The sequence below is a fragment of the Schistocerca nitens genome, chromosome 10 (assembly GCF_023898315.1).
Source record: "Schistocerca nitens isolate TAMUIC-IGC-003100 chromosome 10, iqSchNite1.1, whole genome shotgun sequence".
Classification (NCBI taxonomy): Eukaryota; Metazoa; Arthropoda; class Insecta; order Orthoptera; family Acrididae; genus Schistocerca; species Schistocerca nitens.
The window spans coordinates 23,457,321-23,475,310 of NC_064623.1; the positions used below are offsets into that span (position 1 = coordinate 23,457,321).

Sequence of the window (17,990 nt, forward strand, 5' to 3'; positions counted from 1 at the left end):
GGTCGTTTCAACGGTAACAGCCATCCTTACCCTAGAGTAACTATCAACTTTCCTAGCGCAATACAAGACCACACACTTCGATGTCTGAAGATTACCGAGTTGTCCACATTTCCTACATTCGGATTTGATACGCTGTCATGTTCAATGTTCTTAAATTTAATTGAAATTCCGCAACAACAACAAATGCAGCCAATACCCGCATACACCTAAGTTCAGAGCCCACTACCCCCCAAACATCCCTGACCCACCGGCACCATCACGACCGAGGTTTCGTGCTGCCACCCCCTTCACCCTTCACTCCCTCCCCACCAACTGCGGCACTACTCCACAATCGCCGCCATCATTAACACCCATCGCAGTCCATCGTAAACGGGATGTGTGAAAGCTATCCTTGCGAATGCGGCATGCTTTGCGGTGAAATAAGCTTTCCAAAGCATCAGTTGTAAAACAGGTAATCTCCCAGCGGAAGCACAGTATTAAAAGTAGGAATATATTTGCATGACTTCCATGCAGATAGCTTACATTGCCATGTGATACATAATTATTAACTGAAACTAGAAGCAGCTCTATTGAGTAGGAGAGAATGTGCTGAGCTATTCAGTTCAATTTATTAGCGTCCTTATAGTACACCATCAAAATGACATAGGACTTGTCAAAGATTACGATTTAAAATACATGTACATGAAAATTTATAATTGAATTTACTTGTCACTTAGACATTACAATTTTAATAGAACTATAAGAATATTAACATAAAAATATACAAGTAGGATAACAACGTACAAAAAAAAGCTAGTGATTCTCACATCAAAGATTATTTCCATTCTTACATTAACACTGTTTCACACTTTCATAGAAACAGCAAGTATTTAAATGTGAGCAATTACACATATTTATTATGTCAGGGAAATATTAACTGCACTTTTATTGTCAATGATTCATAAACTCTTCAATACTGTAAAAACTATTGCTCAATAACATGTTTTTTAATTCTCTTTTAAATATGTGCAGTATTGGTATTATTTTTAGTTCTTTGGGGAGAGCACTGTAGAGGATTTTGGGTTGGTATAGTACACTTTTGTGATGCATAGCTGTTTTATGAATTTCTCTGTGGAAAACATTCCTATTCCTTGTTTCGTAGTTGTGAAATTATCTGTTTAATGTAGAAAATTCCTCGTGTTCTTTTAAGAAACATATGCTTTCATATATATTTAAGGATGGTAGTGTCATGATTTTTAATTCTTTGAAAGCATGCCTACAAGAGTCTCTTTATCCTATACCTTTTATTATTCTGACTGCCTTCTTTTGTAGTCTAAATGAATGTTTTGTTAGGCTGTTGTTCCCCCAAAACTGTACACCGTCTCTTAATAAACCGAGCATAAATGAGAAACAAACACATAACACTCTTAATATTACATGAGCTTTTAAGCATTCTAAGTACGTAACAAGTTTGACTTAATTTTTGTTCAATGATATTACATGCTTTTCCCATCTTCAGTCTTTATCGAACCATACTCCCAAGAATTTAGTGTATGATGCTTGTTCAATCTTACACTTACTCAGTTCTACTGTAAGGTTAGTTTTTATTTTATTTGTAATATGTCTGAAGTTGACCCACGTTGTTTTTTTGGCATTCACGATGAGTCTTCATTAAACCATCTGTCTGCTTCATCTGTTGCTAATGTGACTTTTTCCTGTAAGTCAGCTTCACTATTTGCTTTAACAAACAAACTGGTATTGTCAGCAAACAGTACTGCCTCTGCTTCAGATAGTTGACTTGGTAGGTCATTGACAAATATTAAAAACAGTAATGGCCGTAATACAAATCCCTGGGGTACTCCATACAAAACTCTCGAATCTTGATGAATATGTCCTATGTGCATGGCTTATCTCCGCCTTCTGATACCTGTCAGACATATGATTCAAACAATTTGTGGGGAACTCCATGTATCCCATAGGCATATAACTTCCTAAGCAGCAACTTATGGTCGATGACATCAAAGGCCTTTGATAAGTCTAAAAACAATCCACAATTTAATTCCTTTCTATTTATGGAATTTAGAACAAGTTGCAAAAATTGAATATAGCTGTTTCAGTCGATTTATTTTTACGGAACCATTTTGCGCATTAACCAATCAGGTATCAGGCTGAATAAACACTGCCAGAAAAAAATGAAGACCCTTTTAGTGATTTCACTCAATATTTATTATTGCAACAAGGAATATGGAGTGCATGAAATGAATATATTATAGACCCATTCTGAAACACCCGTACCAGTATGCCGTGTAGCCTCCACTGGCTTCCAGTCGATGGTACAGATGGCGATTACTGTCCTGGGATGCGTTATGCCACGCCTGCTCGACCTGTTCACGTAGTTCTGTTGGTCGGTTGGTCGGTTCGTCGATTTAGGCGCGGGCTTGAACCGTCGTCGTCCTTAATACGAGTCCAGTGTGTAACCACTGCGCCGTCTCGCTCGGACGTAGTTCCGTAAGAGCTGTTGGTTGACAAGTCGTAAGGGTCACTTCTCGTCTCATCATATCTCTCACGTTTTCGGTTGGACACAGGTCCAGAGACTGTACTGGACAGGGAAGTTGCTGCACGCCCCTTGCAGAGCAGGTTGAGCTTCACGGGTAGTGTGTGGGTGAGTGCTACCCTGTCGCAACAGCACATCCCCTTCCTGCTGCAAGAACGGCAAAAGAACTGGTCTGACGACATTCTGCAGGTACCGGGCGCTGGTTAGCGTCCCCCCCCCCCCAAAAAAATACTAAAGGTGAAAGCATCCTAGACCACGAAGACCTGGGGTGGGGTCAGTGTGTCGGACGGATGCACTCCGCGAAACAGCACTCACCAGGTCTGCGTCGTACGTACTAATGACCATCACTCGCATGCAGCCAGAATCTGCTTTCAGCGCTGAAGACCACAGTGTGACATTCCATATTCCAACCGATCCTCTGACGTCGAGGCTGTGGCGTGAGTGGAAGACGGGTTTGAGGTGTGCATCCCCTTGGTGCCACTGCTAATAACTGGTTCACAACCTTTCGTGTTGAGACGTCTGGGCTCACAAACCCTCATCTGTGGTGTGGCAGCTGTACGATCTGCCAGTGCTGCCCTCACAATAAGACGATCCTGGCGGACGTCTGTGCTGTGTGCATGTGTGGAATCTCTATGTGCCTGAGAATTTTTTTTTTTTTGTGGTTTTAGGGCGCAAAACTGCTATGGTCATTAGCGCCCGGTCCGTGACTGAGGAAATAATAAAAACTGAAAATGGAAAACAGCAAAAATGGGAACGAAACTCAAAAAATTGGAGACACTAAAAGCAGAAACAAGGCTTAAAAGTCCACTACAGAGAGGGGTTGATAGTCCCCGATAAAACTTCAAATGACTGACGTCATTTCACTGTCACTAATAAACTGGAGAACGCGGTCGGCTGAGCGCGTGTCATCTGCTAAAATCGACGATAGATCAGGCGATAGCTGTAGACGGGAGCGTAACGGATTAAAATAGGGGCATTCAATTAAAAGGTGTCTTACCGTCCACAGCTGACAGCAGTGGGGACAGAGTGGGGGAGGATCGCCGCTTAAAAGATGTCGATGGCTAAAAAGACAGTGCCCTATCCGGAGTCTAGCTAAAATTACCTCCTCCCGACGACGCGTTCGGGAGGAAGAGGTCCAAGCGCAAGGAAGGGCTTTCACTTCCCGCAATTTATTTCGGGGAAGTGTTGACCAATGCGCATGCCATAAATGAGCAACTTTGCGACATAAACCGCTCCCTAGATCGGTGAAGGGAAGCGACTGAATAGCTGGCCGAGGAAGAGAAACTGCAGCCTTGGCTGCTATATCAGCCGCCTCATTCCCACAGATACCAGCGTGTCCCGGGAGCCAGAGGAACGCCACCGAGACGCCCCCCAGGTGGAGCAAGCGCAAACAGTCCTGAATCCGGTGGACCAGAGGGTGCACAGGGTAAAGAGCTTGGAGACTGAGGAGAGAGCTGAGAGAATCCGAGCAGATTACGTACTGTATCCGCTGATGGCGGCGGATGTAGTGGACAGCCTGGAGAACAGCGAAAAGCTCCGCAGTATAAACCGAACACTGGTCGGGAAGCCGAAAGTGATTTGGGGCGTCGCCAACAATATAGGCACTCCCTACACCCAACGATGTTTTCGAGCCGTCGGTGTAAATAAAGGTGGCGTCCGTCATTTGTGCACATAGAGCAGCAAATGCCCGACGATAAACAAGTGAAGGTGTACCATCCTTGGGAATTTGACAAAGATCACGGAGCAGACAGATCCGGGGACGGAGCCAAGGCGGTGCTGTACCCCAAGTTGTCAAGAAGGTTTTAGGAAAGCGGAAGGAAAGAGAATGGAGCAGTTGACGGAAGCGGACTCCCGGGGGTAGTAGGGAGGAGGAGCGGCCTGCATACCCTACATCAAAGGAGGCGTCGAAAAAAGGGTCATGGGCTGGATTAGCATGCATGGAAGACAGATGGCTAGCATAACGGCTCAGAAGGACCGCTCGCCGATTGGACAGCGGAGGTTCAGCAGTCTCAGCATAAAGGCTTTCCACAGGGCTAGTGTAAAAAGCTCCAGACGCTAAACGTAATCCACGGTGGTGGATAGAGTCGAGACGCCGAAGAATAGACGGCCGAGCAGAGGAGTAGACTATGCTTCCATAGTCCAATTTCGAGCGCACTAAGGCGCGATAGAGGCGGAGAAGGACCACTCGGTCCGCTCCCCAGGAGGTACCATTCAGGACACGGAGGGTGTTGAGCGTTCGCAGACAGCGAGCCGAAAGATAGGAAACATGGGAGGACCATCTCAGTTTTCTGTCAAACATAAGACCCAAGAATTTAGTGACGTCTGAAAACGGAAGGTTGACAGGACCTAGATGTAAGGAGGGCGGAAGAAACTCCTTACGTCGCCAAAAATTAATACAAACGGTCTTACTGGGAGAAAAACGGAAGCCGGTTTCGAGGCTCCAAGAGTGGAGGCGATCGAGACATCCTTGAAGACGTCGTTCAAGAAGGCTGGTCCGTTGAGAGCTGTAGTAGATCGCAAAATCGTCCACAAAGAGGGAGCCCGAGACGTCAGGAAGGAGACAATCCATAATTGGATTTATAGCGATGGCAAACAGTACAACACTCAGCACGGAGCCCTGGGGTACCCCGTTTTCTTGAGAGAAAGTACGGGAGAGAGTAGTGTTCACCCGCACCCTAAATGTTCGCTCTGCCATAAATTCGCGAAGAAAAAGGGGCAGCCGGCCTCGAAAGCCCCAAGAGAACAGTGTGCGGAGGATGCCTGTCCTCCAACAGGTATCGTATGCTCTCTCCAGATCAAAAAATATTGCTACCGTTTGGCGTTTCCGGAGAAAATTGTTCATGATATAAGTGGAGAGAGCAACAAGATGGTCAACTGCAGAGCGATGCTTTCGGAATCCGCATTGGGCAGGTGTTAAAAGACTGCGTGATTCCAGCCACCAAGCTAAACGGTAATTCACCATACGCTCCAAAACCTTACAGACACTACTCGTGAGAGAAATGGGGCGATAGCTAGAGGGGAGATGTTTGTCCTTTCCAGGTTTCGGAATGGGAACGACGATAGCTTCCCGCCATCGTCTGGGAAAGGTACTGTCGGTCCAAATTCGATTATAAAGGTGAAGGAGGTAACGCAGACTATGGGTTGATAAATGCAGCAACATTTGGACATGGATACCATCCGATCCAGGGGCGGAGGAGCGAGAAGAAGAGAGGGCATGTTGGAGTTCCCGCATGGAGAAAACAGTATTGTAGCTTTCGCGATTTTGAGAGGAGAAAGCAAGAGGTCGCACTTCCGCTGCACGTTTCTTCGGGAGAAACGCTGGCGGGTAATTTGAAGAGCTCGAAATCTCAGCAAAGTGCTGACCCAATGAGTTAGAAATTGCGACGGGGTCCACTAAGGTATCATGCGCGACAGTGAGCCCAGAGACCGGGGAGAAACTAGGCGCGCCTGAGAACCGTCGAAGCCGACTCCAAACTTCCGAGGAGGGAGTGAAGGTGTTAAAGGAGCTAATAAAGAATTGCCAGCTTGCCTTCTTGCTATCGCGGATGACGCGACGGCATCGCGCACGGAGTTGCTTATAGCGGATACAGTTTGCCAAAGTAGGATGGTGACGGAAAATGCGAAGAGCACGTCGCCGCTCACGGATTGCGTCACGGCATGCCTCGTTCCACCAAGGAACTGGGGGGCGCCGGGGCAATTCGGAGGTGCGTGGTATTGAACGTTCCGCAGCTGTAAGAATAACGTCGGTAATATGTGTGACCTCATCGTCGACGCTGCGAGAGCGACGGTCATCGAATGTCGCTAGAGACGAAAAAAGTGTCCAATCGGCTTGGGCAAACTTCCAGCGTCGCGGGCGCATATATGGCAGTTGAGGCTGCAGCCTAAGGACACATGGAAAGTGGTCACTCGAGTGTGTATCATCAAGGGCGAACCATTCGAAGCGCCGAGCAAGCGGAACAGTACCGATCGCAAGGTCCAAATGAGATAAATTTGTCGTGGAGGCAGACAAAAACGTGGGGACCCCAGTGTTGAGGCAAACTAGATCCGCTTGGTGGAAGACGTCTAGCAATAGGGAGCCACGTGGACAAGGATGTGGAGATCCCCAAAGCGGGTGGTGGGCATTGAAGTCCCCAACCAGCAAATAGGGGGGTGGAAGCTGACCAAGAAGATGAAGGAGATCAGCTCGTGCCATTGGTGTGGATGATGGAATGTATACAGTACAAAGAGAGAACGTGCATCCAGAAAGGGAAAGACGGACGGCGACAGCTTGGAAGGAACTGTCTAAGGGGATTGGATGATAATGGAGAGTATCATGGAGAAGAATCATGAGTCCTCCATGGGCTGGAGTGCCTTCCACAGAGGGGAGGTCATATCGGACGGACTGAAAATGAGGGAGAACAAAGCGGTCATTAGGACGCAGCTTTGTTTCCTGAAGACAGAAGATGACCGGCGAGTAGGATCGTAAGAGGATCGACAATTCATCCCGATTGGCTCGAATGCCGCGGATATTCCAGTGGATAATGGACATAGGGTGAACAGAAAATGGAGGAACGTGACCAAGGGTGCTGTCAACTCAACGACTGCTCAGAGCTTGCGACCGACAGCATGGAATGGCATTCAGCCGAAGGCAGAAGATCCTGATCCATAGGTTGGTCAGGAGCAGCTCCTACCACCAGCGATCGGCCGGTTGACCGGCCACCAGCAGTGCGCCTCGGCGACACAGAAGACGGCCGAGGGCGATTTCCGCCAGGTGGCGCTGTGGATGGGACACGCCTTGGCGGAGAAGGAGAGGAACTGGGTTTCTTTGTAGCTTTCTTGGAAGTATGATGTTTAGATGAAGGACGAACCGATGGTTGTGAAGTTGCGGTGCGTAAAAACTCTTCACGAGTATGCTCTTTCTTCGAAGACTTGGTGTCTGACTTTTGGGCTCGAGATTTAGCAGAACCCGACGAAGGGTGAGCCAAAGAGTGGGCAGGCGAAAGTGGTGAAGTTGAACGGGCGATCTTTGCGCTGGCCGATCTGACGACCGTGGCACTAAAGGTGAGGTCGCAAGTCTGCGTGGCCGCCTCCTTTGTTGGCCGAGGAGAAGCAAGGACAGTGCTGTATTTGCCTGTCTGAGGCACAGTGGGCTGTCGACTGGCGAATAATTTCCGAGCAGCAAAGGTCGACACCTTTTCCTTCACTCTTATTTCCTGGATGAGCTTTTCGTCCTTAAAAACTGGGCAATCTCTAGAGGAAGCAGCGTGGTCACCCATACAGTTGATGCAGCGAGGGGATGGAGGTGGACAAGCACCCTCATGGGCATCCCTGCCACACGTAACACATTTGGCCGGATTAGAACAGGACTGGCTGGTGTGATTGAATCGCTGGCACCGATAGCAACGCGTAGGGTTTGGGACGTAAGGACGAACGGAAATCATCTCATAGCCTGCTTTGATTTTCGATGGGAGTTGCACTTTGTCAAATGTCAAAAAGACAGTGCGGGTTGGAATGATCTTCGTGTCAACCCTTTTCATAACCCTATGAACAGCCGTTACGCCCTGGTCTGACAGGTAGTGCTGAATTTCTTCGTCACACAGTCCATCGAGGGAGCGTGTATAAACAACTCCACGCGAGGAATTTAAGGTACGGTGCGGTTCCACCCGGACAGGGAAAGTGTGTAGTAGTGAGGTACGCAGCAATTTTTGTGCCTGGAGGCACTGTGTGTTTCTAACAACAGGGTGCCATTCCGTAATCTGGAACAAGACTTTACAGGACCTGCAATTGCGTCGACACCTTTCTGAATAATGAAAGGGTTGACTGTGGAGAAGTCGTGACCTTCGTCAGACCGAGAAACAACAAGGAACTGTGGCAACGATGGAAGAACTGACTGTGGTTGAGACTCAGTGAACTTACGTTTGTGAGCAGACATAGTGGAAGGTGAGGAAACCATTGCGGAAGAATCCCCCATGATTACCGGCGTCTCCGATGGCGCGCTCCTCCCTTGTGGGGGCCCTCTCTGAGGGCACTCCCGCCTTAGGTGATTGTTCACACCTCAGGTCACACCTCCCGACAAACGGACGGAGGGACCAATTGGCACTTTCGGAAGGTATCAGCTCGGGTAATCACCCCTCCCTGGGCCTGGCCGTTACCAGGGGGTACGTACGTGTCCTACCTGTCTACCCGGGGCGGGGAATTACGCGTTACCCCGTCACCGGCTACGCATGGAAGTGCGTGGGTCGGCCTTCAGACACGCACAGGGAGGAAGAAAGAGAAAGAGAAAGGGAAAGGGAAAGGAAAGAAGAGGTCTCAAACGCCGCAGCGGAGAAAAGGGTAGAGAGAAGAGGGAAGGAAAAGAGAAGGACAAAGGAAGGACGAAGACTTACAAGTAAGGAAGGCGAAGAATGTGGTACATTTACAAGCGTCCGTCTCCGGACGTAGGCACAAACCATTCCCCCAGAGGGGGAGAAAAGGAAGGAAAGAGCCAGAGGTGAGGGGGGGGGGCGAAGATGGGGGATGGGGAAGGATGCGGAAAGGGAAGGTATGCAGCCCGGAAAGGAAGGAAGGCCACATCAGCTCGGGGTCCTGTGCTCGCTACGCACGTATCCACAAAAGAGTTGTGGATCCCCTGGGGGGGTGTGTGCCTGAGAATGTTCACGTGACTGCTTACACCAGTGTTGAGTGGTACTTAAGGTAGGTAAATAAATTGGTGAAATCAATGTGAAGTGAAGTAGAAATTAGAAAATAAATGGAAAAATTTAGTTTAGTTTAGAAGAATTACACACTGGCAAACAGAGGACAGGGCAGCAGTGGCAACGGCCGGCGCTTGCGAGTCAACACAGCACGTTCAGGAGAAGCCATCGCCCTCCCCACAATAAGCAGATGCTGTCGATTCAGCCGTCAGGGCATCGCCCGACCGGCTCACGTGTTTCTCACAAGGGAACCTCCCCATCGCACCCCCCTCAGATTTAGTTATAAGTTGGCACAGTGGATAGGCCTTGAAAAACTGAACACAGATCAATCGAGAAAACAGGAAGAAGTTTTGTCGAACTATGAAAAAAATAAGCAAAATATACAAATTGAGTAGTCGATGTGTAAGATAAGCATCATCATGGACACGATGATCCGAGGAGCGCCGTGGTCTTGTGGTTAGCGTAAGCAACTGCGGGACGAGAGGACCGTGGTTCAAGTCTTCCCTCGAGTAAAAATTTTAACTTTATTTTCTAGCAATTGACGTGTGTCAATTATCAAAGTTCAGGCACTCACACAATCAACTTCGCTCTCGAAAATTCCAGGACATGTTCAGATTTGCTTGGACATATGCAGGATTTGACGGTCTACACACGGAAAAAATTGGAAAACGTTAAAAACATATGTTTTAACAGAGCACAGGGAAAACTGTGTGACTGTGAAACTGTTGCATTCATTTGTTGCAGTTGATGTGACAAACTCTTATGTTTTCATCACTTTTTTGGGAGTTATCACACCCACAAGAAAACGTAAATCGGGCAAGGTAGAAGAATCTTTTTACCATTCGCCAAGTGTACAAGTTAGGTGGGTCGACAACATATTCCTGTCATGTGACGCACATGCCGTCACCAGTGTCGTATAGAATATATCAGACGTGTTTTCCTGTGGAGGAATCGGTTGACCTATGACCTTGCGATCAAATGTTTTCCGTTCCCATTGGAGAGGCACGTACTTTCGTCTACTAATCGCACGGTTTTGCGGTGCGGTCGCAAAACATAGACACTAAACTTATTACAGTGAACAGAGACGTCAATGAACGAACCGACAGATCATAACTTTGCGAAAATAAATGAAGTAAAATTTTCACCCGAGGGAAGACTTGAACCAAGGACCTCTCGTTCCGCAGTTGTTCACGCTAACCACGGGACCACGGCGCTCCTGAACTGACACTATGCTTTATGTTGGTTATCTTGCACATGGACTACTCAGTTTGTATATTTTACTTATTTTTTCCATAGTTCCACACAGCTTCTTCCTGTTTTCTCGATTGACCTGTGTTCAGTTTTTCAAGGCCTGTCCACTGTGTCAACTTATAACTAAATCTGAGGGGGGTGCGATGGGGAGGTTCCCTTGTCAGTTGTCACATGTGATCAAAGGCCCTCGCCTACATTCCAAGCGCCAACGACTGACGTTAAGAAGATTCTTCGAGATGCTTTTCAACGTGACAGAAGAGGCAATGACCGTGAAGTCGTTCACCTCCAGTGAACTGAAGTGAATGAATACGCGAGACGCAGTGGTCCCGACAGTAGCTTTCAGTTCAGTTCCGGTGCTGAAGAACGTCATGCAGGAAGAGACTACATTGTACACAGAAGCACCGAGTCCGCCGCTGTAATGGAATAGCGAGCAGCAACCTCGGTGCCAGAAGACAGAAGTTAGAAGCTATTTGAGGACTGATTTTTACGTACCCGGGTGACTCGTGAGGACGGGAAGGAGACAGCCTCACATCAGCAGTTACCTGTGAGCTGGTGATGAAGATCTGACCGCCGAAGACTGGCAAGCTAGAGTCCGTCGTTCGAGTCCGGGACACTAGCCTTCCCCCACCGCGCCACTCCGCTGGCCGACACACAACACTGACACACGCTGCCCATAGGGAAGAGAAAGACGAAAGCCACATCCGAGGTATCACAATCCGATTCACGACTTCGTTCTCAATAATTATACGGACCACAGCACAATGCGCGTCTCCAGTCAACTGGGCGAAACAGCGACACGAGATACACACCGCCAGGCGTAATCAGGCGCCGCCGCTCACGCAGCAGAAGGCTTCGCAAACGACACAGCTGCCGCTCTCCCAGCCATAACAATCCAGTAAGGAAACCATTGCACAACACTTTCAATAAAATTTATCTTATCTAAAAATGCTGTTTCATTCTACCTCATACCCGAGCCAAGGAAGAACCCGCCCTACCCACATGTTAAGAGAGAAAAAGTAACTTATTTAGTGTTTGTCACCCTGACATAATGCTTTAGAATCAAATGCCCCTTGCAGTAATGCTCATCCTGACAATTGACTAGCATCAAATGAGGAAGCCCAGTTACACCAGCATCGTTGAACAACCGATGCAGTACGTCAAACTAGTATGGCAATTCTCCGAAAGGACTATAGCACTACTCAGAAGTCGCAATCTGACCTCTTTCGAACCCCTTCAGTTGGCTGTAGGAAGCACGAACACATGTCTGTGGCATGGTTGCCTGCTTGCTTCTAACTAAGCCTTCTGGCTGAGAGCATTCCCTGTCAAAGGGTAGACACAGATGGCGCCCTGTTAGCTATGCCACAACACTATCTGTTGGCGGACGACGCTGAAACCATTATCAGTACATCTACTACGCCCGAGGTGGCATATGCCGTCGTTTGATCAAATCGATTTCTTTTCAGGTGTACTAATATTTTTCCGGCATTGTTGTTGTTGTTGTTTTCAGTCCTGAGACTGGATTGATTCAGCTCACCATGCTAATCCATCCTGTGCAAGCTCCTTCATCTCCCAGTACCTACTGCAGCCTACATCCTTCTGAATCTGCTTAGTGTATTCATCTCTCGGTCTCCCTCTACGATTTTCACCCTCCACGCTGCCCTCCAATGCTAAATTTGTGATCCCTTGATGCCTCAGGACATGTCCTACCAATCGATTCCTTCTTCTAGTCAAGTTGTGCCACAAACTTCTCTTCTCCCCAATCCTATTCAAAACCTCATTAGTTACGTGATCTACCGACCTAATCTTCAAAATTCTTCTGTAGCACCACATTACGAAAGCTTCTATTCTCTTCTTGTCCAAACTACTTATTGTCCATGTTTCACTTCCATACATGGCTACACTCCATACAAATACTTTCAGAAACTACTTCCTGACACTTGAATCTATGCTCGATGTTAACAAATTCCTCTTCTTCAGAAACGCTTTCCTTGCCATTGCCAGTCTACATTTTATATCCTCTCTACTTCGACCATCATCAGTTATTTTGCTCCCCAGATAGCAAAACTCCTTTACTACTTTAAGTGTCTCATTTCCTAATCTAATTCCCTCAGCATCACCCGACTTAATTCGACTACATTCCATTATCCTCGTTTTGCTTTTGTTGATGTTCATCTTATATCCTCCTTTCAAGACACTGTCCATTCCGTTCAACTGCTCTTCCAAGTCCTTTGCTGTCTGACAGAATTACAATGTCATCGGCGAACCTCAAAGTTTTTATTTCTTCTCCATGGATTTTAATACCTACTCCGAATTTTTCTTTTGTTTCCTTTACTGCTTGCTCAATATACAGATTGAATAACATTGGGGATAAGCTACAACCCTGTCTCACTACCTTCCCAACCACTGCTTCCCTTTCATGACCCTCAACTCTAACTGCCATCTGGTTTCTGTACAAATTGTAAATAGCCTTTCGCTCCCTGTATTTTACCCCTGCCACCTTTAGAATTTGAAAGAGTATTCCAGTCAACATTGTCAAAAGCTTTCTCTAAGTCTACAAATGCTAGAAACGTAGGTTTGCCTTTCCTTAATCTTTCTTCTAAGCTAAGTCGTAAGGTCAGTATTGCCTCACGTGTTAACATTTCTACGGAATCCAAACTGATCTTCCCCGAGGTCGGCTTGTACCAATTTTTCCATTCGTCTGTGAAGAATTCGCGTTAGTATTTTGCAGCTGTGGCTTATTAAACTAATAGTCCGGTAATTTTCACATCTGTCAACACCTGCTTTTCTTTGGGATTGGAATTATTATATTCTTCTTGAAGTCTGTGGGTATTTTGCCAGTCTCATACATCTTGCTCACCAGATGGCAGAGTTTTGTCAGGACTGGCTCTCCCGGCATTATACATATAAATATGTGCCTTACGTAATCACCAGCCTATAAGTACTGCAGTTATATAATATCAACTAATGATACATGTTAATGTTGAATAGTATCTCATAATTGCTATCGTTATTGCAGGTGATGTCGCGGAACACCTTCTGCTGATCTATTCCATTACTTTGTGAAATCTGCAGATACCTACAGTCTGAGTAAGAGTGACTAAACCCATTATGAGAATGTGTTCTGAACCCGAAATATCGTGAAAGCAAAGGTATGAGTGGAGCCATTGTGAAAATTTAATGTAAACATAAGCTATATTTAGAAGAAATACGACAACGCCTGCAGTGAAATCAGAACAGCATACAGTGTATGGCAGTGACTATCCCCGTTCTGAAAAATTGTGTAATAACGAAACCTTATATGTGTAAGAGGAAATCTTGAACTTTATGCTGTAGTTTCCGTAAAGTTTTGCACCAAAGAAGCAGCAGGGACCCATATTGGCAGAGAATACACGAAAATTACTGATGAATATGATGGAGGCTGCATGACGTGAATTGCAGTAGGTAGAAGAATCGGTAACCAGACATGATAGCTGTTGTGCATTAAAATGTGACATTGAATATGAATCTACCATATTGGACACCACAATAGATTTGAGGTCTTATTTAGATGAGTTTATCCTACGATAGGTAAAAGGCTTATAAATGAAGTATAGACCATTTTTTCTTCCCTGTAAAATCCCCTACATAGCATGTATTCAGCAAAATGTCGACGTGGACGAAGCAGCCTCTTTGCAAACAGCTTATGGTAGTCTGTCATGAGATACTGTGTTTGTCCGAAAACACTGTTCCAGTCCAAACATCAACTGTTAAAAGAGATGCTGCTAGGTATTCAAGGTGTAACATTTGGTGAATAGTCATAACATGTCAGCAACTGCACTAAACGAGGTAAAACCTAATTTGGTCTTTTACGATGTCATTGCTTGTTAGAAGCAGGAACAGATAAATTTCTTCCGCTTTGATATACATAACGATAATTTCGTTTTACAAGTCTCTGACACTCACGAGTCCCTACAGTCGGCACATGACAATAAAAAAACAGTATTATCATCACTTTCGAACAGTAAACACTAAGCACGCTTGTGAAGCTCATGTAGGTATTGATGTGTCATTCAATCAATTCAAGAGCAGTTTAGCAGACTGCTCGAAACATACTAAGTACAATCTTTACTGTGTATGGTGTGTTCCGTCATTGTTGCATTCCAGCTGCAAAATAAAGGTGACAGTTCACTCGGAGACACCAGCTGTGCTTCTGGTTGGCTGTCAGAAGGAAGCCGTTACATTGTAGTGTCATGTTTCCTGGAATGTGACTGGTCAAAGCACGTGCGAGAAACGCTCCATTGTTGCTTATGGAGGAGCTGGTGATCGCTACAGCCGACTGTGGTCACAAGTGTAAGGTCACGGTTACCAGTTGTTAATAGCACGAGCTGTAGTGAGCTGGAGTGTATGTTCTGCTCACAGCATGCCGTAGTGTTCTCTAGAAGTTGCATTAAGAAGTATTTGTTTCGTCAGAGATGGGTGGCGACGGTAGTCTAGTGCGGCCTCAGATTTGCAAGGTCGCGATAGTTAACATCTTGAGAAGGGTGTAACAGGCCAACTGTAGCTGTTACTGATCGCCAATATTGATTAATTGATCTTGAAATGTGATCGACATTATAATAAACAATTTCAGTCCACTACTTACGAAGCAGGCGGCTGTGTAGAATGTGTGTGTGTGCGTTTCAGGCAGCATGGGGGGCGAGAATAGTAGCACTGAGTAAATTAATGGTGTCCCTTAAAACAAATTTATGTGCTCGTTGCTGAAAAATATGTCTGCGTTTCCCATAACAGTCACAGCACCACATCATAATTAGAACCACGGATGAGCATAATGTTCGGCTAGAGGAATATTCAACTTACGGAGTCGCGAGGGGAGCTGCCAGAAACTTGTGAAGTGCGCCTGACGCCGTACACGTCCAGTCATAGTAGTCGCCTGACGCCGTACACGTCCAGTCATAGTAGTCGCCTGACGCCGTACACGTCCAGTCATAGTAGTCGCCTGACGCCGTACACGTCCAGTCATAGTAGTCGCCTGACGCCGTACACGTCCAGTCATAGTAGTCGCCTGACGCCGTACACGTCCAGTCATAGTAGTCGCCTGACGCCGTACACGTCCAGTCATAGTAGTCGCCTGACGCCGTACACGTCCAGTCATAGTAGTCGCCTGACGCCGTACACGTCCAGTCATAGTAGTCGCCTGACGCCGTACACGTCCAGTCATAGTAGTCGCCCGACGCCGTACACGTCCAGTCATAGTAGTCGCCCGACGCCGTACACGTCCAGTCATAGTAGTCGCCCGACGCCGTACACGTCCAGTCATAGTAGTCGCCCGACGCCGTACACGTCCAGTCATAGTAGTCGCCCGACGCCGTACACGTCCAGTCATAGTAGTCGCCCGACGCCGTACACGTCCAGTCATAGTAGTCGCCTGACGCCGTACACGTCCAGTCATAGTAGTCGCCTGACGCCGTACACGTCCAGTCATAGTAGTCGCCTGACGCCGTACACGTCCAGTCATAGTAGTCGCCTGACGCCGTACACGTCCAGTCATAGTAGTCGCCTGACGCCGTACACGTCCAGTCATAGTAGTCGCCTGACGCCGTACACGTCCAGTCATAGTAGTCGCCTGACGCCGTACACGTCCAGTCATAGTAGTCGCCTGACGCCGTACACGTCCAGTCATAGTAGTCGCCTGACGCCGTACACGTCCAGTCATAGTAGTCGCCTGACGCCGTACACGTCCAGTCATAGTAGTCGCCTGACGCCGTACACGTCCAGTCATAGTAGTCGCCTGACGCCGTACACGTCCAGTCATAGTAGTCGCCTGACGCCGTACACGTCCAACCATAGTAGTCGCCTGACGCCGTACACGTCCAACCATAGTAGTCGCCTGACGCCGTACACGTCCAACCATAGTAGTCGCCTGACGCCGTACACGTCCAACCATAGTAGTCGCCTGACGCCGTACACGTCCAACCATAGTAGTCGCCTGACGCCGTACACGTCCAATCATAGTAGTCGCCTGACGCCGTACACGTCCAATCATAGTAGTCGCCTGTGCGGCCAGACAGTATGGCACAGCTTTAGCAGTAGACGTTCTAAGATGGCTATTTTTCGATGATGTTATTGGATGTGTTAATATTTGAAAAAGAAAATCATATATTAGAAGAATTTTGGTCAGAGAAACGGTTGTTCGGCAACAGCATGTGTCTGTAAAGGCAGCTCAGTGGAGTCGTGGAATGTTTGACAGCCAGTAGTGGATAGCTGCGGTATGCAGCATGCAGGGGTTCGCTGAGTGTAGAGTGTAATGCATAGACGCACTTTTGGAACTATGTGAGTTGCAGATTTATTACGATGAGGAATGACGACTCTGAACCATTGTTGGATAGCGTACAGAAAAAAGTTTTGAAATGAAGAACAACGTATTACTTGATGAGGTAAAAAGTATATTTTTATGTGTGTGTTGGGGTTTATGGGCGCTCAACATTGAGGTCATCAGCGCCCTGACACACATTAAAAGGAACGAATGGTATATTTTTATTTTTGTAGGGTTGTATTGTTGGTCCACTTCATCTCCTCACAGTCGAGTTATTTTTCTTCTTTTTTTTTTCTTAAAAAGAAGTAACTACTGTGACGAAGACCAAATGGACCAACAAAACAACTCTATAAAAATAAAAATAACCTTTTTACCTCATGAAGTAATACCTTGTTCTTCATTGTAAAACCTTTATGTCCGTTTGCTCTCCAATCATTGTTCCAAGTCATTCCTCCTCACAATAAATCTGTGACACACACAGTTCCGAAAGTGCGTCTATGCGATACACTGTACACTCAACGAATCCCCACCTGCTGCATACCGCAGCTATCCACTACTGGCTGTCAGCTATGACTCCACTGTGTTGTCATCACAGAGACAGGCGCTGTTGCCTAACAACTTTCTCTGACCACAATTCTTCAAATATATCATTTTCCTTTACAAATATTATTACAACCAATAACAACAAAAAATAGCCAACTTACAAGACGTAACCTCAAGCATCTTACATTCTCAAAATGACTATGTATGTCAGAGGAAATTTATCTTGATCCTTTTTGTGCATAGGTGTCCAAAACGGAGTCAGCGCATTTCGTAGCTGTGCTCAGAGTTGCTCGTTATCTTTAGCAGCACTTATTATTCATTGGCGTTTCGTATTTTGGTTGGGCTTGTAAACGCTGATAATTAAGGACATAAGTTAACACGTCGTCTGATTAGTTATTTTGTAAAGAAAATCGAGGGCGGGTAAACATTAGAAAACCCAGCTGTTTAACTCAAAGGCATTTTGTAGAGTTACTGGTTTCTCCACGATCATGAAACACCCACAAAGAACAAAACCCAGCAACAGAGATGACAGGGGGTGACACAGAACAAGAAAGACAGACGAAGACTAGAAAAGAGGAAGCAGCCAGTAGTCGTTGGCGCCGGATCAGCAATGGAGGGACTCCAGCCCCCACAAGTAGGCTGTTTGCAGGGCTTGTGCAGAAAGCTCCACTTGCAAGTCAGATCCCGCAGTGAAGTATGG

At 46.7% G+C, this 17,990-nt stretch overlaps 1 protein-coding gene across 1 annotated transcript in view; it reads left to right on the forward strand.

The window, feature by feature from the left end:
* The window catches only part of LOC126209816 (mucin-3A-like), a 43,550-nt gene that overhangs the window by 7,064 nt on the left and 18,496 nt on the right, over positions 1-17,990 (forward strand). The window contains exon 2 of the mRNA XM_049938949.1: positions 15,275-16,501. Coding sequence (XP_049794906.1) covers positions 15,275-16,501 — 1,227 coding nt within the window. The remainder of the gene's footprint in view (positions 1-15,274; positions 16,502-17,990) is intronic.